At 38.9% G+C, this 25063-nt stretch overlaps 3 protein-coding genes across 3 annotated transcripts in view; 1 reads left to right on the top strand and 2 right to left on the bottom strand.

The window, feature by feature from the left end:
* LOC137950020 (ABC transporter C family member 13) overlaps positions 1-13530 on the bottom strand; it is a 45576-nt gene extending 32046 nt beyond the window's left edge. The window contains exons 1-9 of the mRNA XM_068796358.1: positions 13477-13530; positions 13158-13198; positions 12985-13069; positions 12493-12657; positions 12069-12200; positions 10587-10687; positions 10128-10191; positions 9637-9891; positions 5746-5815 (exon numbers count right to left, since the gene is read on the bottom strand). Coding sequence (XP_068652459.1) covers positions 5746-5815; positions 9637-9891; positions 10128-10191; positions 10587-10687; positions 12069-12200; positions 12493-12657; positions 12985-13069; positions 13158-13198; positions 13477-13515 — 952 coding nt within the window. The 5' untranslated portion in view covers positions 13516-13530. The remainder of the gene's footprint in view (positions 1-5745; positions 5816-9636; positions 9892-10127; positions 10192-10586; positions 10688-12068; positions 12201-12492; positions 12658-12984; positions 13070-13157; positions 13199-13476) is intronic.
* A 2907-nt stretch (positions 13531-16437) lies between these two features.
* Positions 16438-19466, bottom strand: LOC137950410 (putative receptor-like protein kinase At1g80870). Its single transcript, XM_068796857.1, has one exon. The coding sequence runs from the start codon at positions 19039-19041 to the stop codon at positions 16951-16953; it is 2091 nt and encodes a 696-aa protein (XP_068652958.1). The 5' UTR covers positions 19042-19466; the 3' UTR covers positions 16438-16950.
* Positions 19467-23870: 4404 nt separating this feature from the next.
* Positions 23871-24957, top strand: LOC137950030 (early nodulin-like protein 19). Its single transcript, XM_068796373.1, has 2 exons — positions 23871-24155; positions 24251-24957. Exons 1-2 carry the CDS (start codon positions 23981-23983, stop codon positions 24571-24573), a joined length of 498 nt encoding a protein of 165 aa, XP_068652474.1. The 5' UTR covers positions 23871-23980; the 3' UTR covers positions 24574-24957.
* The last annotated feature ends 106 nt before the right edge of the window (positions 24958-25063 follow it).

Raw genomic sequence — 25063 nt, 5'->3', positions numbered from 1 at the left:
TGTTGGTTGTCGAATGAACTCTGGATGGAGGATATGCTCGATTGTATTGGAAGGACTTTCAGTAGGCCGGTTAAATTGGCTGATGAAACCGCCAACAGAGCCCAACTCGATAGGGCCATGGTCTTCATTGCTCCGGTGTTGGGCTGGTTGGATCACTTGTTCATCAAGATCGTTGTGGGATCGGATTTCTTCTGGATCAAAACCATTTTTTCCGACATGTCTACGGCGGACTCCCCGACATTTCCTCTCAGGCGGGAGAGGAGCTCGTTTTTGTTGAGCTCAATACCTCGTCTTGACAGTGTCATCACCCGTCTGAGTCGACCCGCTCAACCCAACTCCTCAATGGCTACTTCGGACTCATCAACCTCTCTGCCACACCCCACTTCAAATTCAAATCCTCTGTCCCTGAGCCGCTTTGCAACACCTTGCTTTCCAGCTGCCAGACATGCCATTACTGCCACCACAACAGCCCTTGAACCTGTCAACACCCCCTGCCCCATGTCAGATGCCTCAACCCAAAACAGTCAATCACGTGGAGTTTTTCCACCCTTTTTCCTACACCTGCTGGCCCCACACCTTTATTACCATGTGATGTCCCAGAGGAACCCAACCCCAACCCGTCACCCCTTAATAACTCCTCATCCAACTACCATGCTGAAAACCCCCCCTTTAACCTTACTGAATGCATTGATTCTGCCGCTTTGAGCAAGTGCCAAACACAACCCTTGGCAACTTTGTCCATGGCCCCACCCAAATTAACTCAAAATCAACCTATAAACTCTCTATCGGACTCCATCACCAGCACCATTCCTCAATCAAGCAAAATGGTCACTCCCCCTTGCTCCCCTCCTTATCCTCCACCGGAGCAAAACTATCACTCTGACTCTGAATCCACAATCGGTGCTGCTTCATACACAACCAACCCATCACCTCCAGTTTTGGCTACCTACAAGCAAAGAATCAGAATCAGAATCGTCCCCTCCAGCCTGGTGAGTCCAGTGCAGCTGTCCCTCTGCAGCCTAGCGTTGAACTTACCCGGATTCCATTTCCCCCTTCAAACAAACGATCACATAGGTTGGTCGCCGATCTTCAATCAAAGCATCATCAATACGATGACAAAACTTGGCAGAAGATGAATTTGGCTCGAATTATAGGGGTAGTATACAATGGCTACCTACCGGATGATGACAATTCTGCGGGAGTCCAAAAGAAGAACCACCAATGATAGTTATTTATTGAAATGTTAGGGGAATCAGGTGTATGCAGAAGCAAGCCATAATCTATCGCTCTCTCTCAGTATAAGCCTTCAATTGTGGTTCTTCAGGAAAATAAGTGTCAGAATGGATGAATCTCTCACCAAAAACCTCTGGCATTGTCCTTCTTTGAATTGGATCTCTATCAACGCTCTCGGACATTCTGGTGGTTTAATTATTCTATGGGACACCATGCTATTTGATGCTCTGAATGTATCTCAAGGTCACTACTCCATTGGGCTGCACTTCCATGACCGCAATTCGGGCCAACAATGGTGTTTAGCTGGTGTGTATGGTCCCACTAGATACCGTGAGAGGGGTTGTTTCTGGGATGAATTAATGGACCTCAGTCAGCTATGGTCTTTTCCATGGCTTTTTATGGGAATTTCAATGCTATACGCTTCTGCAATGAAAAGAAACCGCCAACAACCGGCATCATCTCCTCTATGAGAGTCTTTGCTGACTTTATTGGCAGTCGTGAGTTACATGAGATTCCCCTTTTTGGAAAATCTTACACCTGGTCGAATAGATAGCAAAAGCCGATCCTGTCCAAATTGGATCATTTTCTTGCCAGCCCTGAATGAATTGTATGAGACCATGACTAGAATGGTGCTCAACTAGGTGGGATCGAACCACCGACCCATTCTCCTTTCTACCTCTTTTGGTAGATGGGGACCTTCCCCTTTCCAGTTTGAGAATACCTGGTTGTTGGAGCAGCATTTTGATGCCCTTCTAAAGGATTGGTGGACCCAATTTCAGCTTTACGACAGAGCTGACTGGTTCCTCCCACAGAAGTTGATGCTTCTTAAGGCCAAATTGAAGGAATGGTCCTCTAGTTGTCACTCTTCGCTGGGTGCTAAGAAAACCTCCCTACTTTTTCGGATTGCCGACTTGGATTCAACGAAGGAGCAAAGGTATTTATCCCACTCTGAATTCTCGACCCGTCTCTCGCTTTTGAATGACCTTCAATCTATTTTACATCGAGAGAGGCTCTGCTGGAAACAAAAGGCCTGGTTCAAATGGTTGGTCGAAGTGGATGCAAACACAAAAAAAATCTATGCCCTTACTTCAACAAGGTGGAGGTCTAACCGAATTACCTGTCCAAGCGACAATAATGAGGTAACGTCGGATAGAGCCTTCATTACTGATATTTTGCTCAAGTTTTTCACAGATCTTTACAACAAAGAGTGCTACAATAGGCCAAAAATCCAGCACCTTTGCTTCGCCAGCCTCTCCCCTGCAGCATGCATCTTTTGGAGATGCCCTTCTCTCATAGTGAGATTGAAAGGGTTGTCCTGGGTATGGCTTGTGATAGGGCTCCGGGTCCCAATGGCTTCTATGGCGATTTTTACAAAAGAAGTTGGCCGATTATAAAGGAGGATATTTTTGCTATGATACAAGGTTTCTAAAACTGGGGCATTACCTTCTGCACATCAGTGCCTCTTTCATTGCGTTGGTCCCTAAAAAGACCAATGTGGAGCAGCCAGGTGACTTTCGCCCCATTAGTGTCATCTCCAGCAGATATAAGATCATAGCAAGGCTTCATGCGCATCGGCTCAAGGCTCTCCTCCCCATTGTGATCCACCAAGGTCAAGGTGTTTTTCTCAAAGGAAGAAATATTTTTGACTCTACCATGGTTGCGCATGAGCTCATCGACCATTTTAGCCACTCCAAGGATGGACCATATGGGAATTAGTGACCGCTAGAGGTTTTGGATTAGGAGTTGTGTGTCGTCAGTTTCATACTCTCATTCTTAATGGTACGGTTTGTGGCTTCTTCAAGGGCACTTGAGGCATAAGGCAAGGTGATCCCCTCTCTCCGTTGCTATTCAACATTGTGGTGAATTTTTTTATCCTCCGTGATCAACTCGATCAAAGAACTCAGTTGGCTGCCACCAGTTAGTCATCACTCGGCTTTTGATGTTTCTATCTTGCAGTACGCAGATGATACAAGTCTCGGGCTCCCCTCATTCACCGGCCGTCTTAGCAAGGACCTATGGGCTCTGATGGTTGAGAAGCTCGAAATGCGCCTCGCCACTTGGAATGGGTGATTACTTACTAAGGCAAGGACGTTCACCCTTCTCAAGTCATGCATTGCCGGCAAACTACTTCTTATCATTTATGCTTTGTCCCGCCTCCGTCTATCAGATTATGGAAAAGATTAAAAGAAGTTTTCTTTGGAGGGGCACTAGCGCTGAATTTAAATACCATCTGGTCAGTTGGAATGATGTTTGTCTCCCCAAGTCCCTTGGTGGATTAGGTATTCACCTCACCAAGAACATGAATCATGCTTTACTACTGAAGTGGATTTGGAGGTTCAACTCTCATTGTACCAACCTTTGGAAGGCCATGGTTTCAGCAAAGCTTGGTTGGACCTCTCCTTGCTGGACTTGGAGAGGGAGTAGAAGATGCTTATCGCCAATTTGGAGGTCTCTTCTCCTTCTCCTCCCGACCTTCTGCTCAGCAATTCGGTATTATGTACGTAATGGCCAGTCTATCAAATTATGGGAGGATTGGTGGACTGGTAGTGAGCTTTTAAGGAGCTCTTTTGGCAGCCTATTTCATCTATCTTCTTAGAGGGAGCTTACAGTGGTCGAGGTTTGATGTGATGGCAGATGGTACCTTCACCCACGACAAGGCTTGTCGGATTCTGAGGCTTTGGATGTTGCCCGCTTTTTGGAGTCCATCCAGTCGTTTTACGTGTCCAAGCCAGTGACAAGTTAATTTGATGGCCAGACAAAAGTGTCTTGCTAAGTTGTAGAGCCTAATTAACACCTTACCCTCTGGCGTGGATCGACCTTCACGGTAAGGTTGTCGTGGAGGTTGGAAGGGGTGCGGGGAGCCCCCGGTCGGGTCCACAATATATTGATTGTTGTGTCATTAAGGGTAGTTTGGGGATTTCACACTTGTAATCCGGTTGCCCTAATTTTCTCTTTATATATGGGAGCATCGTTGTTAGGGTTTCATCACCTTGACGAGGATTATCATCCGAGGAGCATCAGTTGCGGTCGAGAGAGGTTAGAGAAAAACAATACTTGTAAGTGTGTGCGATCTCTCTTGTAAACTATTTCATCTTCATAGTGGATTATTGTAGCGGCGAAAGACAGGACGTAGTCTCACCTTGAGGCGAACCTGTATAAATCTTGTTTGTTTTCGCGTTTGCTTTCCTTTCTTCTGCGATTATTATTATTGCTCTCATTAGTTTGGAATTAGGGTGTCTAATTCCTAACATTTTTTCTTTGTCTCCTCAACCTACCACTTCACCAAGGGATGGAATTCCCTCAGTGCTGAGCATGAGGTGGCCTTCACTTGAAGTCTCAGCGCCCCTCCTAAAGTCAAATTCTTCATGTGGTGTACCTATTGACAGACAATCTTAGGTGGCAATGCAATCCCTCAGTGGATCCCCTTTGCCCTCCCTGCGGCACGATGGAGGAATCGGTCAGCCATCTTCTCCTTCTATGCCCCTTCTCGTGGCAGGTGTGGACCTCCATTATCCACTGTCTTGACTTGCATATTTGTATGCCCGCGGATCTGGTTGTAGCCAGCCAGATGCTCCTTGGCATTGCCCTCCCCATATTGGGCAAGATGCTAATCTCCGCTTGTGTTGCCTACATTCCGTTGGGTCTTTGGAATGAGAGGAACTGCAGATGCTTCAAGGGCAAGTTCAAGTCTATGGAGAGTCTCTGACATTATTTCCGAGTACATTTCCTCTTGGTTGCTCACCAAGAAGGCTTCTTCCTCATTCTTGGATTCTTCTATTCGGGACAGTTGGCATGGCCTGGCTCGGTTGCATGCTCCCTCGAGGCCTCTCATCATCGAGAAATGGTTGCCTCCCCAGCCTAGTTTCCTCAAGCTCAATTTCAATGGTTCCTCCCTTGGTAACCCTGGAAAGGCCGGTCTTGGTGGCATCATTCGTTACTCTTCAAGCAACCAGATAATCTCATTTGTTGGCCCTTTGGGAACTGCTGAGCTCCTTGGCCTCCTAAACAGACTCTGAATTTTTCATGATCACTACAACAATCCTCTCCATATTGAAGGAGATTTTAAGGTGGTGATCGACTGGTGTGCCCATGTTTCTGCCCCTCCTTGGAGTGATTGGGATGTGTACTATGAGATTATGGATACTGTTTCTCATTTTGACTATGCTTGGTCTCACATTCCAAGATCTGCAAATTTTGTCGTTGATGTTCTTGCTAAGCAGGGAGCTTCCCTCCAATCCCTTGTTGTTAAGGGTTTGCTCCCTCAAGCTTTTGTAGCTTTTGTCTTGTTAATAACATCATCCTTTCTAAAAAAAGGATATATAGGAAAAAAATATCATTTATTCCATTTAGTAAAGGACAATGCTTTTCCAAAGAACACTAGTATGAGAAAAAAAATAAGAATGACCTCATCTGTTGAACACAAGGAGCAACCATTAGTGAATCTCTTAATTTTATGCTATAAAAAATTTATAAATATAAATAAGAATCAAAGCCAATAAACAGTTCCAACACCTTGCTGAATAAACCAAATAAGCTTGTTGAGAAGCAATGGCCCCATAAAAGCAATACCATCATTCACTACCTGCAAAAAATATATATAGTTACCCAAAGCAAATAATAGTCCTATCTTTTTTTTACTTTTCTTCTTCTTCTTCTTCTTCTTTTCCTTCCCTTTGTGTGTGTGTGTGTGTGTGTGTGTGTGTGTGTGTGTGTGTGTGGAAGCAGTACAATAAAATTTATTAATCAAATATGTCATGATCTAGAACTTAGATATTCTTTACATTTACTGTCATGCTGCCAAACAGTACCCATGACATAAAGAAAGATCAATAAAGAGTGACAGTGTAAACTTGGAGATCTCTTTTTGTTCTCAAGATGGTGGCGCTTCCATCATTGTGTAATCTTCAACTGAAATGACAAGTTTAATAACCGCTTTATTTATAAGTATGCCATACACCTGGGTTTCAAATTAATACCTACATACCCTGTAATGTCACCAAAATCACCAACATGCCGTTGGCTTTAAGTTTCTTTAGCTAATTAGACTATGCAATGTAGGATTAAGCATAATTTTATCCCATAATGACTGGCCACTTAGGAGGCCTATTTCTCAACCTGATAAACTAATAATATTTCTTAACATGTATCAATGTGGGACGTTTCCCACTCAACACATAAAAAGACAAATTTTCCAAAGAAATAACATTAAGACTTTATTTGTACAGTCTATGAGCTCATGAATGTAAGCTAACATAAAGTGATATAGACAATAAGTAGGACCCATACAGATGATGTGGGACCAACTTCAATGGTTATTAAGTGGGTCCCACATCACTTTTATAGGCCAACCTTAAATAAATCATAGATCTTTAATGTAAAAGGGGTCACAATGTTATTTGGGAGGAAAGTATTTCAGTTTTTTATGACAGTTAAAGTCAACTGATAAAACTTAACGACATAAGTACGTTGGTGAATTTTTGGAAAAGATAAATTCTTCACTAACTTAATGTAATTTGAGTACATGAGCATCTATTTATAATAGAGGATACAAGTAGAATCTAATTACAATTAAACTACCCTTATCCCAGTTATACCCAAAGTTAAATACTAAAAGATAAGTCCTAGAATAATTGAACAAATGAACACAGATAGAAGACTAACATAACTAAAACGCCTTTAATTGAGACTCTTTTGTGAGACTCCTATAAGACTCCATTTTAATTTTAGCTTTGTAAAACTTCTTATTGTGAAAATTATGTATACTCTTCAACACTTGCCACAAGTTGGAGTTTATAACTTTAGCTTGCAAGGAAAAATATTCTTGGTCCTCAATCTTCATTAGCTAAAACTTCTTCATAGATGTTAAATTCTCATCATTTTTCCTTCCCCTTCTCGAATATTTTGGTCATAAAAATTATCACAACATGTGGAACAAAATACCTCTTTCTTGTACTTCTTCTTCTACTTTTCTCCCTCAAGCTGGGGATAAACAAGACATAGAGACCCAACTTGGACAAAACACAATATGGGAGAAGAAAATCACTCCTAGTCGTACGACAAAGCTCCATATACCAGTCAGAATGGTCATAGTCTGAAACACACTTTTCAAAGGCGAAAAAATAATCCAACTTTAGGGCTTAATAAAGAGACTACTTACTTTTTAAGGGTAGCTCAAACACAAATCACATCTTGGGTGAAGAACAAAAGACTTGACTCAACCTAGATGTTGGGCACACTCTTACACTTTTTAGGTAGTGGGTCTAGGCATTGCACTGAAGTGATAAAAACACAAGATGATAAATTGAAGAAATACTAGAGGAAAATGACTTTAACCAGAAGAAGCAACTTTACAACACTCAATACTTCCAAAGTGACCCTTTTTTTAAAAAAAACTAGGGGAGACTATAACGGTAGAACTTAATAAATTTGACCAAGTATAACTTTTTTGGGGTAACCACAATTTTTCGGAGTTAACTATGTGGAAGGTACACAACCAAGTAACAAAAACGCAAAACTTCAAAGCAATATCGAAACAAGATATTGCATAGCTTGAATGAGCACATCAAGGAGTGATTAAGTCCAACCAAAATTCTTTGATTAGAATATAAATTTAGCTAAAAAACTCGGATTTTAGGATAAAAGGAAACTCAACTCACTTCAATGCATGGAGAGATAATAAAAGAGAAAATAGGGAAAAAAAAAAAGATTGTCGGCAGAACTGACCTTTGAAACTTTTGAAATCTGATATCAATATCTCAAAAAATATAGCTTAGAATCACAAACAATTTAAACTGATACCTAATTTGGCATAAAAAGTGTCGTTCATGAATCTTTTATGACCTGTTGATTTTCTTTGTTTTGTAGCTTAACCCTTGTCGACTCCAATGCCAATATCTCTTTAAATATAGATCAGATTGACAAAAAAAAAAATTCTTTCTGAAACTAGACTTCGATACCTTTCATCCAAGTATAAATTTCTTCATAAAATATACTTCTTTTGAGAGAAATAATCTAATATGTTTTGGACTCTTTACTCTGGCCAAACTGAGTATTTTTTCTTCTTTGGCTAGCATGACCATTGTCTCTTCCGAGATCGATATCTCCCTCTAGAAACTCAGATTGAAAATTGGTTGGATAGGTAGGAAAATAGACTTACAATTTTTTTTATATCTAATTCTCCATATAAAGTCTCATTCTTGATACTATAAAACGGCTCGAAAGTTTAAGCTTTTTGCTGCTGTTCGAACCTCTCTTGCAGTTTGACCTTTGCTGCTTCAAATATCGATTTCTCTATGCAGAAAATTCCGATTGTCAAACTTCTTTTTATTTTGGAAAGTAGACTCAAAGATCTTTCCCGAAATATATAATTTGCTTTATGAAATTTCAGTATGGAGGTGTGAACGCCAAGAAAACAACAGATACTAGGACAAAAAAGAAAGAAAAAAGATAGAATACGAATCTAAACTACTAGAGATGATAAATTAGAAAAGGATCACATTATCTTTGTGGGTTGACAGAGTCAACTCATACAACCCGCTCTGATACCATGTTGAATTTCTGGAAAAGAGAAATTCTTCACTAATTTGATGTAATCTGAGTACATGAGCATCTATTTATAATAGAGGTTTGTCCCAGATAAACCCAAAGTTAAACACTAAAGATAAGTCCTAGAATAATTGAACAACTGAACACAAATAGAAAACTAACATAACTAAAACACCTTTAACTAAGACGCTTCTATGAGATCCCCTCTTGTGAAACTCCATATTAATTCTGGCTCTATGAGACTTCTTATTGTAAAAGTCATGTAAGGCTCCTCCTTATTTGCTCTTCAACATACATCAAAGAAGGAGAATGAGATACAAGAGAAAAGAGGAAGGCTTGTTGAACAACTCAAGAACGATTACATAAAGAAAAAAATTAGCCACAAGTCGTCACAAAAAGAAGCCAACATAAAAAATAAAATATAGTCAATGCACATCATTAGGAAAACGGTCTGCAACTAAGATGTATGTACATATTTTCTATGATATCACTAAGAAATTTTGGTATTTATTAGAAATTTAGGGATATGTAAATATCTAAACCATATACAGGGGTATAAAAGTAATAAATTCTTAAATGTCTTGTTTGAATTAGTGTGTCTAAAGCTATACGAGAACATAATGGTGATCAAACTTCTCATTTATTAAAAAATAATACATTATACAAAACAAGACAAAAAAACTAAACCTTTTAACCAATAACTAGAAGACTGGTTGAGCCCCATGCACATCAAATAGTAGTTAGTAGGCAAGAGATGCAGGAGGCGTCCAATATAAACGATCAGAAGCGAAGACAACAGAAATCAGAGTCTTGTAAAGTTCCTTTAACATAGAGTTGGTGGCAACAAAAGCAATCTACCTTCAGCAAACCCAGACGCATATAAGGCCAGCCATATGCACGGAACATGGCTCTAAACAGTGAGGGGTGACTGTAATGCTCACTTTGCTCAGTTTCCCAGCATTTTAGCAATGTAGTCTGACAATAAAGAGGATCAAGTTCTTGAGGTAATTGAATTAAATCTTCAAAATCAAGCTGCTTTGTCACTCCAAGATCCATCACCGGACTGATAGGTTTGAAGGTTAGAAGATGCCAATAGTTGTAAGGAGACTCTCTCTGCCATAGGAGAAAACAATTTATAAAAGACAATCATAAAATGTGGCAGCTGCAAGAAGAATAAAAACCTGTAATGTAACTCAGAAAAATGAAAGAAGCATATCATAGCTTGAAATGATGAGTGAAAACACAGGTACAAAGGCTTTGAGGTCACAAAGGGCAGTGAATCTTGAAGATGTAAACAACGAATAAAAGATTTTTCACTAAAAAAATCACGTAGTAACATTGACTCAAACCTGACGATTTTCCTCCACATCTTCATTGGGTGGGAGTAATTCATCTTCAAGAGAATTATGTTTCCTGTAGCCAGAGGACACCAAATATTTGTTATATTGAGGTTGTGACAGAAGATGAAAGACCATCTTTTTTATCCAACATTTAATGGACATGATAAAACAATAACAAATAGTGAAAATTCTAGTGTTTGCTGTTTCAGACCTGGTTCCCTTGTGCATTCTCTCGTGATTAAATTCATCTCTCACCATTTTCATTAAAAAAATTATCATAAAAAGTAATACTAAATGTGCTTGTCTATAACTCTATAAAATTGCCTAACCCAATACAAATACAGCAGTTTATTCAAAAATAAGTTTTGCACTGATACATAGGAAAAACGATCAGTAAAATAACTGATATCCACAATGACAGATATGCCTTTACATCAATTAGGGTGTAATCAGTTTTGGCAGTGGTACCTGCTCCCACTATTTGGTTGAACTATTCTGAAAATGTTGATATAGACACCGAATATGACATCCGTGAAAACAGCACAGCTCTCTCTGAAACATCTTGCTGTCTGCCAGATCAACCAATGAATCCATTTTGCACAACAATGTGACTAGAAGCCACTACTTCAAATAATCTCTAACTGATGGCTCAGATTATCTGTAGCTGATGGATGAAATTATCTCTAACAAATTCAAAGTATCTGTCAGATCAAATTATATCTAATTTGCCATTCCAAAAAGAATTATCTCTAACTGATGGATGATCTAGAGCAAGGAAAAGTGTAACATAAATTTTTTTATGATCTTTATGCTTTTGATAGAACAGGTAAATGATAATCCTGGGTCAATAAAAGTTTACTCAAACATTTTGGTTACTTACTATGACAGTTGCCCCTCATGTATCTAATGAAGGGGGAATCATATCCCTCTAGAGTCCAAATAAAGCACAGACGTCCAAGAAGGTCACTTATTAGGGAGAAGCAAACAAAAAAATAAAGCTTTTAAAACAGAAAGCATGAAGAAGATCCTGATGGGTCAAACAACGAAGACAAATACAAGTCACCAACTTGAAGCCATTAAAGGTCCATGAGAAACTTCCATACGGAGCTTCCCACCAAACATTAAAATAATTATATATGCAAATTCCTAATGCTTTCATTTACTTTCATTTTGAACAAAGAAGGAAAAAACACTTGAAAATTATTAGAAGTCAGAAAGATCTTGTTTTCTGCTAGCAGCATTAAATGTAATGGAAAAATTAAATTCCAATCCTTTCTGAGCTGAATACTAGAATTGATAGCTACCTACTGTTATTTTAACTGTCTTCTGTTTCATGTCCTCCAACACCTTCACTGTTAGCATACACTTCCTCCTCAGAATCATTTTTTCAAGTCATAGTCAGACAAAATAAATTAGCTGTGTTTTTTTTCAGAAGTTATATTATATCTGACCAAAGTAACACACCAAGCATGCTAACAAACTTCAAAAACGAGGGTAAATCCAACACTTATTTGAATTGATTAGTCATGTCTCCCTTCTCTAATTTAATCAAGGAGTTTCATTCTTTGTTACCTACCTTTGGAAGACCATTCTGCATTGCACTGTTTCATATTACATACTTTCATGTCTCCATTACAAGGCATTTGTTTGTTGTAGACTTTATCTATATGGTCACTAATGACCAAAATTAATGTTGAACAAAAGGAGTGTTCTGTTAGATGCTAAGAATGGTCAGGAAAAAGACTAAATAAACTTACAAATATGTAATTGTGAAAGAAATTAACAATGAAAACGATACATGCAAGCGGCCAAACTGAGAAGAACTTAAAAAGTTTCCGATCACTTATATGTCAACAAAAATGACTTCATAAGCAAGTACAGTTAAAAGTAATTAAAAATGGACCAAAATACTCGAAGTAGGAGTGTAAATGATTTTGCGTTTAAGTATACCTCCAATGATAAGAACATTGAGTGTAAGTGAGGAATCTCCAGGAGGATCTTTGCAATCCAACAGTAACACAATACCCGGTTGAAAAATATAGAGGACCAACTTTTAGGTATCAGAAATAGGATTGTGATCACCTGCTCTCTAGGGCACAGCAAAATGAGATACAAAGATACATCTGAATTGTACAGTTTCTCACTCATAATAGATGCTCCTATACATGAAAACAAACTCTCCACTAGAAGAACATCCCTTATCTTCATGATGTATAAAATCATCTATACAGCACGTATGACTATTGCAAACGCAGGATGCCACAACCTTTAGCAGGGTAGGAGTGGATAGTAGTCCCTGACCCACTTAGGTTGCTACTCAGGCAGCTCCATTGTGTTCATCACTAAACAGAAAGCTTATGTTTATGACACTTACCCATGCAATTAATTGAGAACCTCTGAATAACCACTTGTGGTGCAAAAATGCCTGTCCTTGAAGGCTTTGTTTCAAGAGCAGACAAATTTCACAGAATGACAGAGATGCTCCAAGAATAGGTACCATATGGAAGAACATCTTCTCCAAAAGAAGCCTCCTCCGAACCTAAAATAAACCACAATGACCAGATTTAAACTACAGTATATGGACCTTACATAGCAAAATCCAAATATCCTTTTCGCTCAACTCAGGAAAGAAGCAATGAATTGAGCATCAAATAGGTGGCCACAGTGCTTTTAAGTCGAGCCTTAATGAACACAAGATCAAGTTCACTGATATAAAAGGTACTTACAAGCATGAAATATACGTGTAGCCAGCAATTACTCATTTAACAAGCCATTTGTTGTTGAATAAGCATTCAAGTATCCAACCAAATCCAATCAAAAAAGAAAACAAAGTATTTCTGTCGTAGAAAATACAACTGAAGCATACCTTATATCCACAATTGTTCCTTCTTCTGATTCCAAGTACAACAATCACAGCCACAGTTATCATATTTGCTCCGAAACCAAAAACCGTAAACATAATTAAGGAAAACAGATCGTGTTCTATGTAAAAAAGAAAATTTAGTGGACATACTACATAGCCAAAAAATAAAAGGATATATATTGTCAAAACATTCCGCAAAGCCTTTCCCTTCCCAAACCTGAAAATAAGAAAATAAACATAAAAAATAAAAATAAAAAAACTTCCATGAAAACTGAGTCTGTGGTGTCTCTCCTTACGAATGACAATGCTCTTTAAGTTTAGATAGAATTTCTGAAAAATGATAGCAAAGCAGACTGAAAAGAAGAAAATTCAACAGCTCAACTAGTTAGAAGCTTGCTAGTGTGAAAAATGGTCCTAGTATGACAGCAAACAGAATTGAGACTATTCGAGGATTGAATAATAGATTCGAGGGAAGTTGCAGTGAGCATGTATTACATAGGGAGATTTAGGGCAGATAAGTTTAACGAAGTCCATCTCCGTCTTCCACTCGTGGAACTCGTCCAGAGAACAAGGAAGAGCAATCTGGCAGAGAGCAGCAAAAGAGCGAAACAAGGGTAACGGTTTGTCCTTCACGTAAAGAGAAGTTAACGCCCCACGAGTCGTTAAAAGACTAAAAGACTCACAAACTACTCGGAATTACGAGATTGTTCAAGGCTCGACTGCCATCATATGGGGTAGTTTTGTCATTTCCAGAACAAGCGGAGAAGTTTGGCGTCTTCTCGCATGGGCCCACTGAGTGAACGGGAAATCCACCTTATTGCGTGTATGATGTGTTCGCACGTGTTCATTTTGAAACTTTAAATAAACGCTGAAACAGAATTATCATACATAGGGTGTCGGTTTTACCCTTTTCTATCATCCACTAAATAAATAAAAATTATCCAATTAGGTATTCAGGTAATTTAACCCGATTATCCATTTATTATTTATTAAATATATTGGAATTAATTAATTATTATTTGTATCCGATTAATCAATTATTATTATTATTTATATGATGATAAAAGTTTTTTGTATTTTATCCAATTTATTTACTCTATCTATTCTAACATTCAATAGGTAAGTAAATGGTATTATTCTTTATACTTAATTATTATTTTAAAAATAGAATTATATAGAGGGGTTTGCTTTCTGGAGATTCGGAAGCGCATGAAGTGTACGGGTGATGTGTTTTGGCTGCTTTTGCAGACGCAGACAGAAGAGATTAAAAGAGTAAGAGAAACATTCGCACTGAAGGTGCGTTCCACGTCAGTAGCGCACTCTAACAGTAGCACTCCACTACTCTGAACCTCGGCTTGTGCACCGAGAGAAGATAAGTGCGCACCACACCAGGGTGGTCCTTTTTTCTCTTTTCCTTTGCGTTTTTTTCAGACTTTTTAGTTTCTATCGGCATCTGATACTATCCGTGGGTAAGTGTCACTCACGTGGAATTAGATTGATCCCGATTCCCGAGCGAGTTATTTAAACTTGACTCGATCAATAATGATATTTTCTTATTAATAAATACGAACTTTTTTTTTTGAAAAAAAATTAATTTTCTTTTAAATTAATTAATTTTAAAATCTCGTACTATATAATCATATAAATAAATTATTATAAAATTTACATTTAGTTTTAACTATATAGAAATAGTATTTTTAAAGTCAACATCTTTGTTATGATACTCGATATCTCGCCTAAAATATTGGACTCCTTTCCTTCCTCGTCCACTTCAGGGGTTGCCTGCCCTAGCCTCTACTAGTCCGATGGGGCTGTAATCACAAACCATCCAATATAAACAAAATTATTCATTACAAAAAAAAAAATAAAGGGTGCACTCAATTTTTAATTTTATCATCAAAGATTAAATAAATAATTTAAATTTGATTTCCTCTTATTTTACATTTATTCTTTATATCGTGCATTCATCATTTATGTAGATTTGATTTTTTTTTTGAATTTTATTATTTTTAGTAATAAAATAAAGACAATATTATTATTTTAAAAATAATATTATGTAAATAATATGGCTTTTCTAAAAAATAAAAGGTTGAGTAGCAAGCGGTTCCTCTCTCTCTCTTTCTATCTTTATTTGTGCCAGAGGTTGAAGCAGCAGCTCGAACAGACCGAAAAGAGATACCAAATAAGAGAAAATTTTAAGTTTTTAACACGAATATTACTGTTCTTTCTCCAAACATTTACATGCTGAGCCATTGTTTCCTGATTTCGTCTAAATCTTTCGGAAAGAATCACGGAGAGACCCACGATCCAGTGGATGCGACGATAACTCCACAGTCGTGTTTCAGAAGATCAGTTAAGCAGACCAAAGCTTCTTATTATAACATCGTTTTATGATTCAAATCGGGGTACGACAACGAAGGGGCGGTGGTGGTGCGGGAAGGGGAACAGGGGGAAGTTACATACATGAATGAGAGAACAGAGCTTTGTAGGTGGCGATCAATCTAAGCACGTATTCTTAGATGTTTAAACCAGCTTGAAAGGTGGAAGTAACGAGGCAAGGAAAAGAAAACAGAGCTGAGCCAAGTTTGAACTTTGCAATGGATCATTCTAATATATAATAACTAATTTAATAAACATAAAAGAAAGAACAAATATCTCCATATTTATTTCATTAACAAATAACAATATTAGATATTGAAAAACCCAAAAGGATTGAACTATCGATAGTCTTTGATGTTTGAGGTAAATAAGAGTAACTATCAACAAACTAAAAAGCAACTAGAGTAAAAGATACTTGTGTAAAAAAAATTATACTAACAAATCAATGCACGAGTTAACAAACCTAGCATGAAAATTTTTGAGTTTGTCTTATTATACTTAATTAACCTTATTTCAAGTTTAAACTCAAGTAGATCAAATAAAAACTAAATTGAACAGATTTAACTTTGTGCCACTGCCTACCCAAGCTGTGACACGAAGATTTGACGAGATTCAATGTTAGGGGCACTTGAAAGAGAAATTCTTTCCTTTCACCTTTTGTGTCACATCACAGAGTAGAGTCGTTTCTTTTTCATTTTTCATTTTTCATTAATTTTTGTTTATTTTTTTTGGGGAATTGAAGTTTCCTCAAATTTCTCTCAACAATACCCATTGGAAAACGTGGGAGACGACAGTGATTTTAACGAAGAAATCCCATCGGCTCTTTTATCTTTGATTCCCTTTTTCTTTCTGGTCGACGCTTTTTCTTTTCGTGGAGGCTAACAGTGTGGATGGTCGCATCATAATATTCCCTCATGGCATCGTATTCCCAAACGAGCAAGTATACGTGAAAGAATGGACATTATATGATATCACAGAGCGGCCATGAACATACATGATACAGCAGTTACAAATCGAATATCTATGATCTCTGTCTCGCCGTAAAGGTCGTTCTTCCCTTTTTTCAGCGTTCCCAATCATGACAATGCCACCCACTGGCTTCACATTATCAAATGAAAAGTCTTGCTTGCTTTTGCTGCCTTCTCATAAAATTTCAGTTTTGATCGTAACTAAGCCAGTAGAGATTTCTTATTACATTTTACCTCGTTATGCTAGATATAGAAGTGAACAATAACTGGAGTGAGCAGGGAAAGTAGTCTGTTCTTGCCCATGGGATGATCTGAAATTTACGATCGTTTGGTTCATTAGGATGCTCTGTTTGGCTCTCTGTTAATCCATCACAGACTTCAGTAGATGCCACATCTTCACCGCTGCAATTCATGCAATATAAATCCAAAACACAGCAGTCGTGGCTGCTCCCAAAATTTCTAAAACATACAATATTTACAAGAAAGAAGTTGACACAAATCCTACATCTCATTGTTTACACCGAGAGCAGTCTCAAGTCCTTCTTACTACCCAAGTTCGGTGCACATTCAATGATCTTAAGACCAAATGAAAAGACACAAAGAAGGTAAAAAGCTCGGTGATTCACTCTGCATCTGTTGCAGGTCTTCTTCTGGACTTACTAAAGAGTTTTGAAGGTGGAGATGAAAAATATTCTAGTGGAAGGGAAGGAAGGTCCATCTCTCCTTTAAGTATCTTAACAATGTCGCCAATATCTGGTCTTAACTCTGGCATCTTTTGCAAGCACATCAAAGCCAAATTAATACACAAGCTCGCTTGATCTTTATCGAACTGGTCCTTTAATCTCTCATCCACCATCTCTAAAATGTCGCCACTGTGAGCTAACTGTCTACACCAACTTATGAGATTAGCTTTCTCAAGCTTCATTGGGGATGTTAAAACATGCAATGGCCTCCTCCCAGATACTGTCACGAGTATTAGAACCCCAAAACTGTAAATATCAGCTTTCTCCATCAAGTATCCACACCCACCATATTCAGGGGCAACATAGCAGATGGTGCCCCTCATGCTTGTTGTACTACTGAGTTCCCTACTGAACAAATCCCCACTCCACACTTCACTGTTTCTGGTCCGACTCTTCTTCTTCTTCCAGCCCTTTCTAAAGCTGATATCAGCACCAAGATCATTCTCTTCCTTCGCCTCATCTCCGTGCCTGGTCTTTCGAACTTGAAACCTCCTTCCCAGGCCGAAGTGCATGGTTTTTAAGCTGTCCTTCCACTTCCCTTCGAGTTTTTTCAACTTGTGGCCCTTCTTACTGATCTCTGCAAAGTACTCTTCCTTCCACCACTCTTTCATTTTTTTGTTACCCTTGCCACACCCTTTATCTTTGGCAACTCTGCTCTTTGACTGACCATTGGAGCCTTCTCTGGGTCGGGTGTTCTCCCTGCTACCTGATTGTACTTTTGAGTGATCCAGAACTGGTTTTTTAGAATGATCCGTCTTATCTGTTTTACTGTCTTCGTCCCAATCAGGATTTGTTGATGGAGAAATTTGGCTTCCTATCCACTCCATAACATAATCTTTGCTGCACAATTCACCACTTCCGTCTTGTCTCCACCACCAATCTTTCCCCCATTGCTTAGAATTGGTGATTAAATCATCACCAGGAGGCGAGGAAGGGTTTAAATTCAACTCTTTGCTATGATCAACAATAAAAGAGTCGTCGTCATAATTCATATACTTGCCCAGATCTTCCTCACTGAAATCCACTGTAACCTCCTTTCCTTTGGGATTGTAATGACTATAATCGGCCTCGCTGCAATTCAAGCCATTTGAATTCGTACTTTTCGTGTTGAAATCTAATCTACTATTCTTACATGAAGAAGAAGCCTGTAGAGCAAGAGCAAAATCTACCCCGTTAGTTTCCGATGCTAGAGCTAGATTTCCCGAGAGTTCTTGGCTTTTCCACAGTTCCTGACTCCGACCCAGTTCTTGACTAAACAAGTCAGCACCGAATTCGCTCTCCAACTTAACCCTGGAAAGTCCAAAATCAGAAATCTTAGCTCGAAATTGCGAACCCAACAACACATTACTGGGCTTGATATCCCCGTGAATTACAGGCGGATCACACTCCAAATGCAAGAACTGCAGTCCTCGGGCAACGTCCAGAATAATCTCGACGCGCTCCGGCCACCCTAAAAAAGTCGAGGAAGGGCCATCTCCAAACAGTGCTTCCTGCAGGCTTCGATTAGGCATGTACTCGTACACCAAAAACCGTTTTTTCTTCTCGATGCAGTAACCCAATAGTGAAACTATAAAGGGGGAACGGAGGCCGCCAAGGATTTGGATTTCGTTTTGGAACTCACGGTCGAGCTGGGTGCAGGAGAGGTCGAGCTTCTTGACAGCAACGGATTTCCCATCTCGCAGGATGCCTCGAAATACGGAGCCCGACCCGCCTTTGCCAATAGCATTGCTGGGGCCGAAGGAGCCGGTAGCTGATTTGAGCTCCTTGTACGAAAATCTGTTTAATTTCAGAGGGGTGGTTGCGTCGAAGGGGATGGTGCGAGAGCGATCGAAGAGGGAAAAGTAGAGATAGAGAAGGAGGAAGATGAGAGCGAGGAGTAGCAGCACGGAGGCACAGATGGTGAGAGAGAGGAAGAAAACCCTAACCTTGGAGTTGGGGTCTAGGCTTTGGAGGAGAGATCTGGAGGTCATTTCAGTTCCTTCCGGGAGATCTTCAGCTCCACAAACAGATAGAAAGAAGGCGAAACACCGAAACAGATAGAGGAAGCGTCAAGGCACCAGACAGCAAAGAGAGAAGAGTGTTCACTTCAACGCTCTCCTTTACTCGATTAAAGAAAGGATGCAAGCAGGGAAAAAGAGAGTAGAGAAAGGGTGGGATGGATTACAGTTGTTGGTGGCAAAGAAGGGGAAGGTGCTATTTTAATGGTGAGGTGAGATTTAAAGTAGTGGCGGGTCCCAAACACAGAGAAATGCTTTTGACCCAAGAAAAAGAAAAGCTGCAGACCTGGGCGCAGTGTAGACTTTTCGGAAGTCTCAGAAGAAAAAGAGAGGACCTGCCATTGGAAGGCGAAAGAAGGTAGCAAATAGAGGAAGAAGAGATTAAAAGAAAAAAAAGTGACCAAGAGAGGCGCGCGGACGACCAGAATCACCGGACACAGAGAGGAGGAGCGAGCGGACTGGTCCTCCATTCTTCCCTGCAAAAGGAAAGATAAAAAACGCAGAGTCACTATTCAAAGAAGGGTGTGTTGGATTATGCTATTTCGGGATTTGCAGCGTCGTTTGTTTGTCTGTTTCTTCGGTTGGTTGGTTGGTTGGTTGGTTGTCTGTCACCTTACCTTCAGCTAGAGCAGGAACCACCTACTGTCTGCATGTCAATTAGGAGAAGATTAAACTACCAGAACAACAAATCTAATTCAATACATTCTAAACTTGTCTTAAAACAGGAAAATCTGTTCTATAATTTACATCGATTTAATTTTTTTTTGCAAAAACATCATCTATAATTATTGATTACAGAACAAAATCGTCTCAATCTTGATATCGGTCGTCTGCTTACCCCTTCAATGGTGAATTCCGCTTTTCACAAAAGATGCCCTTTCTTTTAAATCTGTACCAGGTAACAGGTATCCGAGTCAGAAAGATCCGCTCGACGTAATGATGGACTGCAGCGTATTTAGTTTCATTTACAGCTTAATGGATACGATCAATAGCTGAAACCCAGAATAAAAAAGCTTCCAAGAGAACCCGAAAAATTAAAGGCCGAGCTTTGACAATCAGCAGCGGAGAAAGGGTAACATTTTTTTATCAAAAGCCAAAACTGGTTATTGAAATTTTAACCAAAAAAAAACCAGCTTTTGAAGGCAACAGAAGTGGATTGAAAGAAGGCGGCCCTACGCCCACCGATTCCCGGTAATCGCGAGACAACTTCACATGCGGTGCCTGCAATTACTTAGATGGGCGCCTCCGCTTCTTTATGGCTTATTGAGGTGACTTCGACCAGTCGAGGGGGAATAATTAAACAAAAACATGGAAAAGGCGTTAGAAGAAGATAAGGGCATGACAGACCCGCACATGTGGTGCACGTTTGGTGGGCTCCTACGCTCATGGATAAGCCTTATTGGCCCATGTCTCTAAGTGGTTTCCACATGGATTCTTGTTGGTGTTTTCGTTAGTATGTGATCGACCTATATTTTGCAGCTTATGAATTGATGGTTCATAATTGAAGAAGCAAATTATTAAGGGATTAAATGTTAAAAGAAGTCATGAGAAGTTGCATTTTTTCCCAATCAATTTGTAAAGTATGTTGGCACGTAGGGGTGAGTCATAAATGTGGCTAGTACAAGTATGCAAAGAATGTGTGCAACAAAGGATACAATTTTTAGATATACGAGGAGGCTAGTGGAACCTGATGGAAAAGAAAATGAGAATTTGATCTTTATTATTCTAAAAATAGTTAACGAAAAGAAGAATTTGATTATTATCTTATTTTTATTAACTATTTTTTAAAATAATAATAATAATCAAATTCTCATTTTCTTTTCTTTTCTTTTCTAAGGGTTCCAAACGGACCCAAAGCTTCATATTGTGGAAAGACAGACAAATGGAGACTAGCCCTCTTGTTTTCTTTTTTAAATGTAAGGGCCCCTTGCATTTTAAGGGAAAGGGACCCCTACTCTTCCCTTTTAGAAGCTTAATCATCGGTTTTTTATCAGGGAAGAGGAGAAAACTTATGATTTTGAAATGAAAGGGTGAGATGAAATATTAGTCTATTGACATCAAGGAGTTTTTGCACTTATGAAACATAAAAGTGGTTTTCTAATTACATGTTAGAAATTGTATCACTTTGAAGGGTGAGTATTTTTTTTATTATTGGAAATCAAGAACTTAATTATGGGTTTCCAATATTTCAAGTCAGATTAAGTGAGTTAGACCATGACTCCAGAGTTTAAGGGATGGACTTGGTGCGAATCAAATGTGACTCACCTATTGTAACATCATTTGAAGGGGTAGTCCCCTATTGAAAAAAAAGACTTTATTTCTTTTCTCATGTGATTGGACATGTAAGTATAAATCAAAAAATCACAAGACCTTTGATTTTAATATTTATGTGCTAATATGTATCATAAGTAAACTTGTAGTTGCCCATCCTAAGTTAAAATTATTCAAAATATTTAATACTATATACAAAAAATATGTCACATTTGTCACCAATATGGCCATTATTGCTTAGAAGGATTAACCCCAACTTCAATATTATGCTTCTATTATATAAGTAGCCCTTACTAGCATAATCTTTTTTAATATTTTAACTAAACCCAATAAAATAATCGACTCAGATGAAACCTACTTCAACCAGGGTTGAACCATTTGAGCCAAAATAATATCATATATGTTATTTTTTTATATTTTCACTAGTCTAAATTTTTAAATGAATGGGATGGAACAATCGGTCAACCAGATTTTAGAGATGTGTATATTGAAGAATATCACATAATAATTAATGAACTCTGTTAGAAAGTTTACATTTCTTATTCTAATTTGGGTAACATATTTATTATGTAATTATATTTTCTATTTTTAATGGAATGGGCTGAAATTAAGTGATCTAATTTTGTTAAGCCCATCAAGGAATGGGCTATAAATATGAGCCAATTGAGTAGATACCATAAAGAATTATGGGAACCCTATATAAGGAGACACAAAATAGTTATGGTCCCCAATATACTAAATCACACACATTTCCCTTTCTTCCCATTCGGAAGAGAGACGAAGGTCCCATTGAGGAATAAGGAAATTTAGTTGAGGAAGACCACAACACCAATCATCCGTTCTTATGATTCGTCAAAGAGATTCTGCAATAGAAAGAGGAAATTTCAAGAATGGATTCAGGTATGTATTAAATCCTAATTTTCTGGCATGTTGTAAATTCTGGATTAAGATTTACTACTGTTTTTCTAACAAACTCTTCCTAAATTAGTCCATATATCTTATTTAATAAAAAGTAAGATATTTTTTTAAAATTGAGGAAAGAGCTTCAAAAGAGTATAAATATTACTAAAAAGATAACATTTCAACCTCTTATAGGTTAAAAATGATTTGAATTGCATGTTGGACGCATCGAGAGTTCATTTGTACTATACACCGAACAAAAGCCTCCGTTTTCAACTAGGCCTCCTCAGTGCTCATACGAGTCTCACCCTTTAACGACCTCTTACCATTAATGAAAGTGAAAGTGAATTACAGTATAAACTACTTTATCTAGCAAAATTATTTTTTTGTGTTAGTGTGTAATAGATAGTGCAATGGAGACAAGTGTATCAGAGAGAGAGAAAACAAAGAGCACAGGGCAAGAGCAGAGCAAACAAGTGAATTCCAGAGATTTAGATGGAGATAAATTCCAGAGATTTGGAAATGGGCGGACAACGTTGGATTATAAGAGAAAACGGACAGGAAGAAAATCTATCACGCTCTCCTAGATCTTCTGTCAGTCTGTTAAATTTCATCTCGAGTTGTGAGGGCCATCGTCAGGTAAGTTTTTTTTTCTTCTTCTAATTTGTGTTGCTCTTTCTTCTATTTCCGTACGCTATACTGCTCTCTGTTTCCATTTCCCCCTGATACAGTAATCAGCAGGACTTACCTCTCAGTTGGGGGGGAGCTTCTGAAAACCAGAACGAGGGGAAGAACAACCAAAATAGGTCATTACTTGATTATGCTGTGCACTATGGGTTTTAGAATTGGTTTATCCCTGTTTCGTCCATGGAAAGAGCTGAATAATTACTTGACGCTGTAACAAAATCAAGGAAAGATGAGCTGATCACTATAACTGACAGAAAATCATGCCTAATATAGAATGAGGACCATCGTCAGGTAAGTTTTTTTTTCTTCTTCTAATTTTTGTTGCTCTTTCTTCTATTTCCCTACGCTTTACTCGCTCTGTTTCCATTTCCCCCTGATACAGTGATCAGCAGTACTTACCTCAGTGGGGGGGAGCTTCTGAAAACCAGAACGAGGGGAAGAACAACCAAAATAGGACATTACTTGATTATGCTGTGCACTATGGGTTTTAGAATTGGTTTATCCCTGTTTCCTCCATGGAAAGAGCTGCATAATTACTTAAGGCTGTAACAAAATCAAGGAAAGATGAGCTGATCACTATAACTGACAGAAAGACCCAAGTTTAAAATAAAATTATATTGTTGAGCTCAAACAAGTACGTTTCATCCACTAATGGATGAAAGAGAGGGACCCTTCCCACTTTCTTACTTAATTCATCACTGCTCAGGATTAAGAGCTTCGATGTGGTAGTTATAAAGGTCTTGGCAATACTTAACTTATCCGATGTGGGATTTCTGTAACTTTGAATCAGCAGCGCAAGGGGTTGCCTCGAGATCCAATCTGTCCCTAATTGCATCATTCATATCTAGTTTAGTAATAAGGGACCTCAAGCGAAGGATAATTTAGTCATTAAATATTTTCATGTGGACCATTTAGTAAATAAAAACTTCGTTACCCCCTTTCCAATCTCTCTTGAACCCTTGATCTTCAGACTCCCCTCTCACTCTCCAGAAAGTCCGACCGATAATCGGCGGAAAAGGCTGCGGCTGCCTGTCGCCAAAAGAGTTCCCCGGAAATGTCTGCTTCGGGCAGCCATTTCGGGAAGTTCCTTCTCTACCTCCTTATAGTTTCAGCTCTCTACCTCGTCGAAGCCACCGATCACATCGTCGGAAGCAACCGTGGATGGAATCCTGGAATCAATTACACTTCCTGGGTGAACAACCAGACCTTCTACGTTAACGATTACATATGTAAACAGCTTCAAAATCCTAGCCCCTTTCTGGAAAGCTCTTTCTTACCTCCCAGATCTGATCGATGCCTCTCTGTTTTTTTTTTTTCTTCTCAGCTTTCAGGTACCAAAAGAGCATGTACAACGTGTTCATGGTGAACGAGAGCGGGTATGACAACTGCACGACGGAGGGAGCGCTTGGAAACTGGAGCAGCGGCAAGGATTTTATACTGTTGACAGAGCCGAAGAGGTATTACTTCATTTGCGGGAACGGGCTCTGTTTCAACGGGATGAAGGTGAGTGTGGTAGTTCATCCACTTCCACCGCCGCCGTCCTCTGCCGTGGAGGGGAAACCTGTCAAGAATAGCTCCAGCGGAGGGTCCGCTCTCCGCTGGGGAACGCTGATTTGGTGTTTGATGATTTTCCTGTGGTGGATGTGAGATCTGTTTTATGTGTTCTTCATTTTCTTTTCAGTTGTGTTGTTGCTGTAACTGGAAAGGTGATTGATTTAAAACTTGAGATAGGGGAAGCAAATTAATCCAAGAAAAGGTACAACAAGCAGTGGGTCTCCCCTTGTCTACCTAAAATTATCCTTGTATCACTCTCCCGTGTTCTCTGATCGCAGCCTTTCTTCCTCACATCTCTCTCATACACCGTCGCCGTTTCTCAAATCTTCCTTACTATTTTCGGAGTTTCGCTCCCATGGCATCCACATGGTACAATTGGAGACAATTGCCTACTTCGTCCAGGTTTGTCGGTAGAGCTTAATGAGCCATGTTGGTGTTAGCCCTTTAGATTTGAATTTACATGTGTGGATTGTGATAGTCATCTCCCTACCCGCAAAATTGATATGCTTTAGCGATTAACGGTAAAAGATTCAGTAATGAGAAATTTTTTCTTGTAAGGTTTTCGAATTGTCACTCAAATTAC

This window comes from Aristolochia californica, unplaced genomic scaffold (genome assembly GCF_029961685.1).
Source record: "Aristolochia californica isolate CCGP_79_NKW_82.1479 unplaced genomic scaffold, dmAriCali1.0.hap1 SCAF_14, whole genome shotgun sequence".
Classification (NCBI taxonomy): Eukaryota; Viridiplantae; Streptophyta; class Magnoliopsida; order Piperales; family Aristolochiaceae; genus Aristolochia; species Aristolochia californica.
Note: the sequence above shows the minus strand (reverse complement) of the source record. Positions and strands in the feature narration are given on the sequence as shown.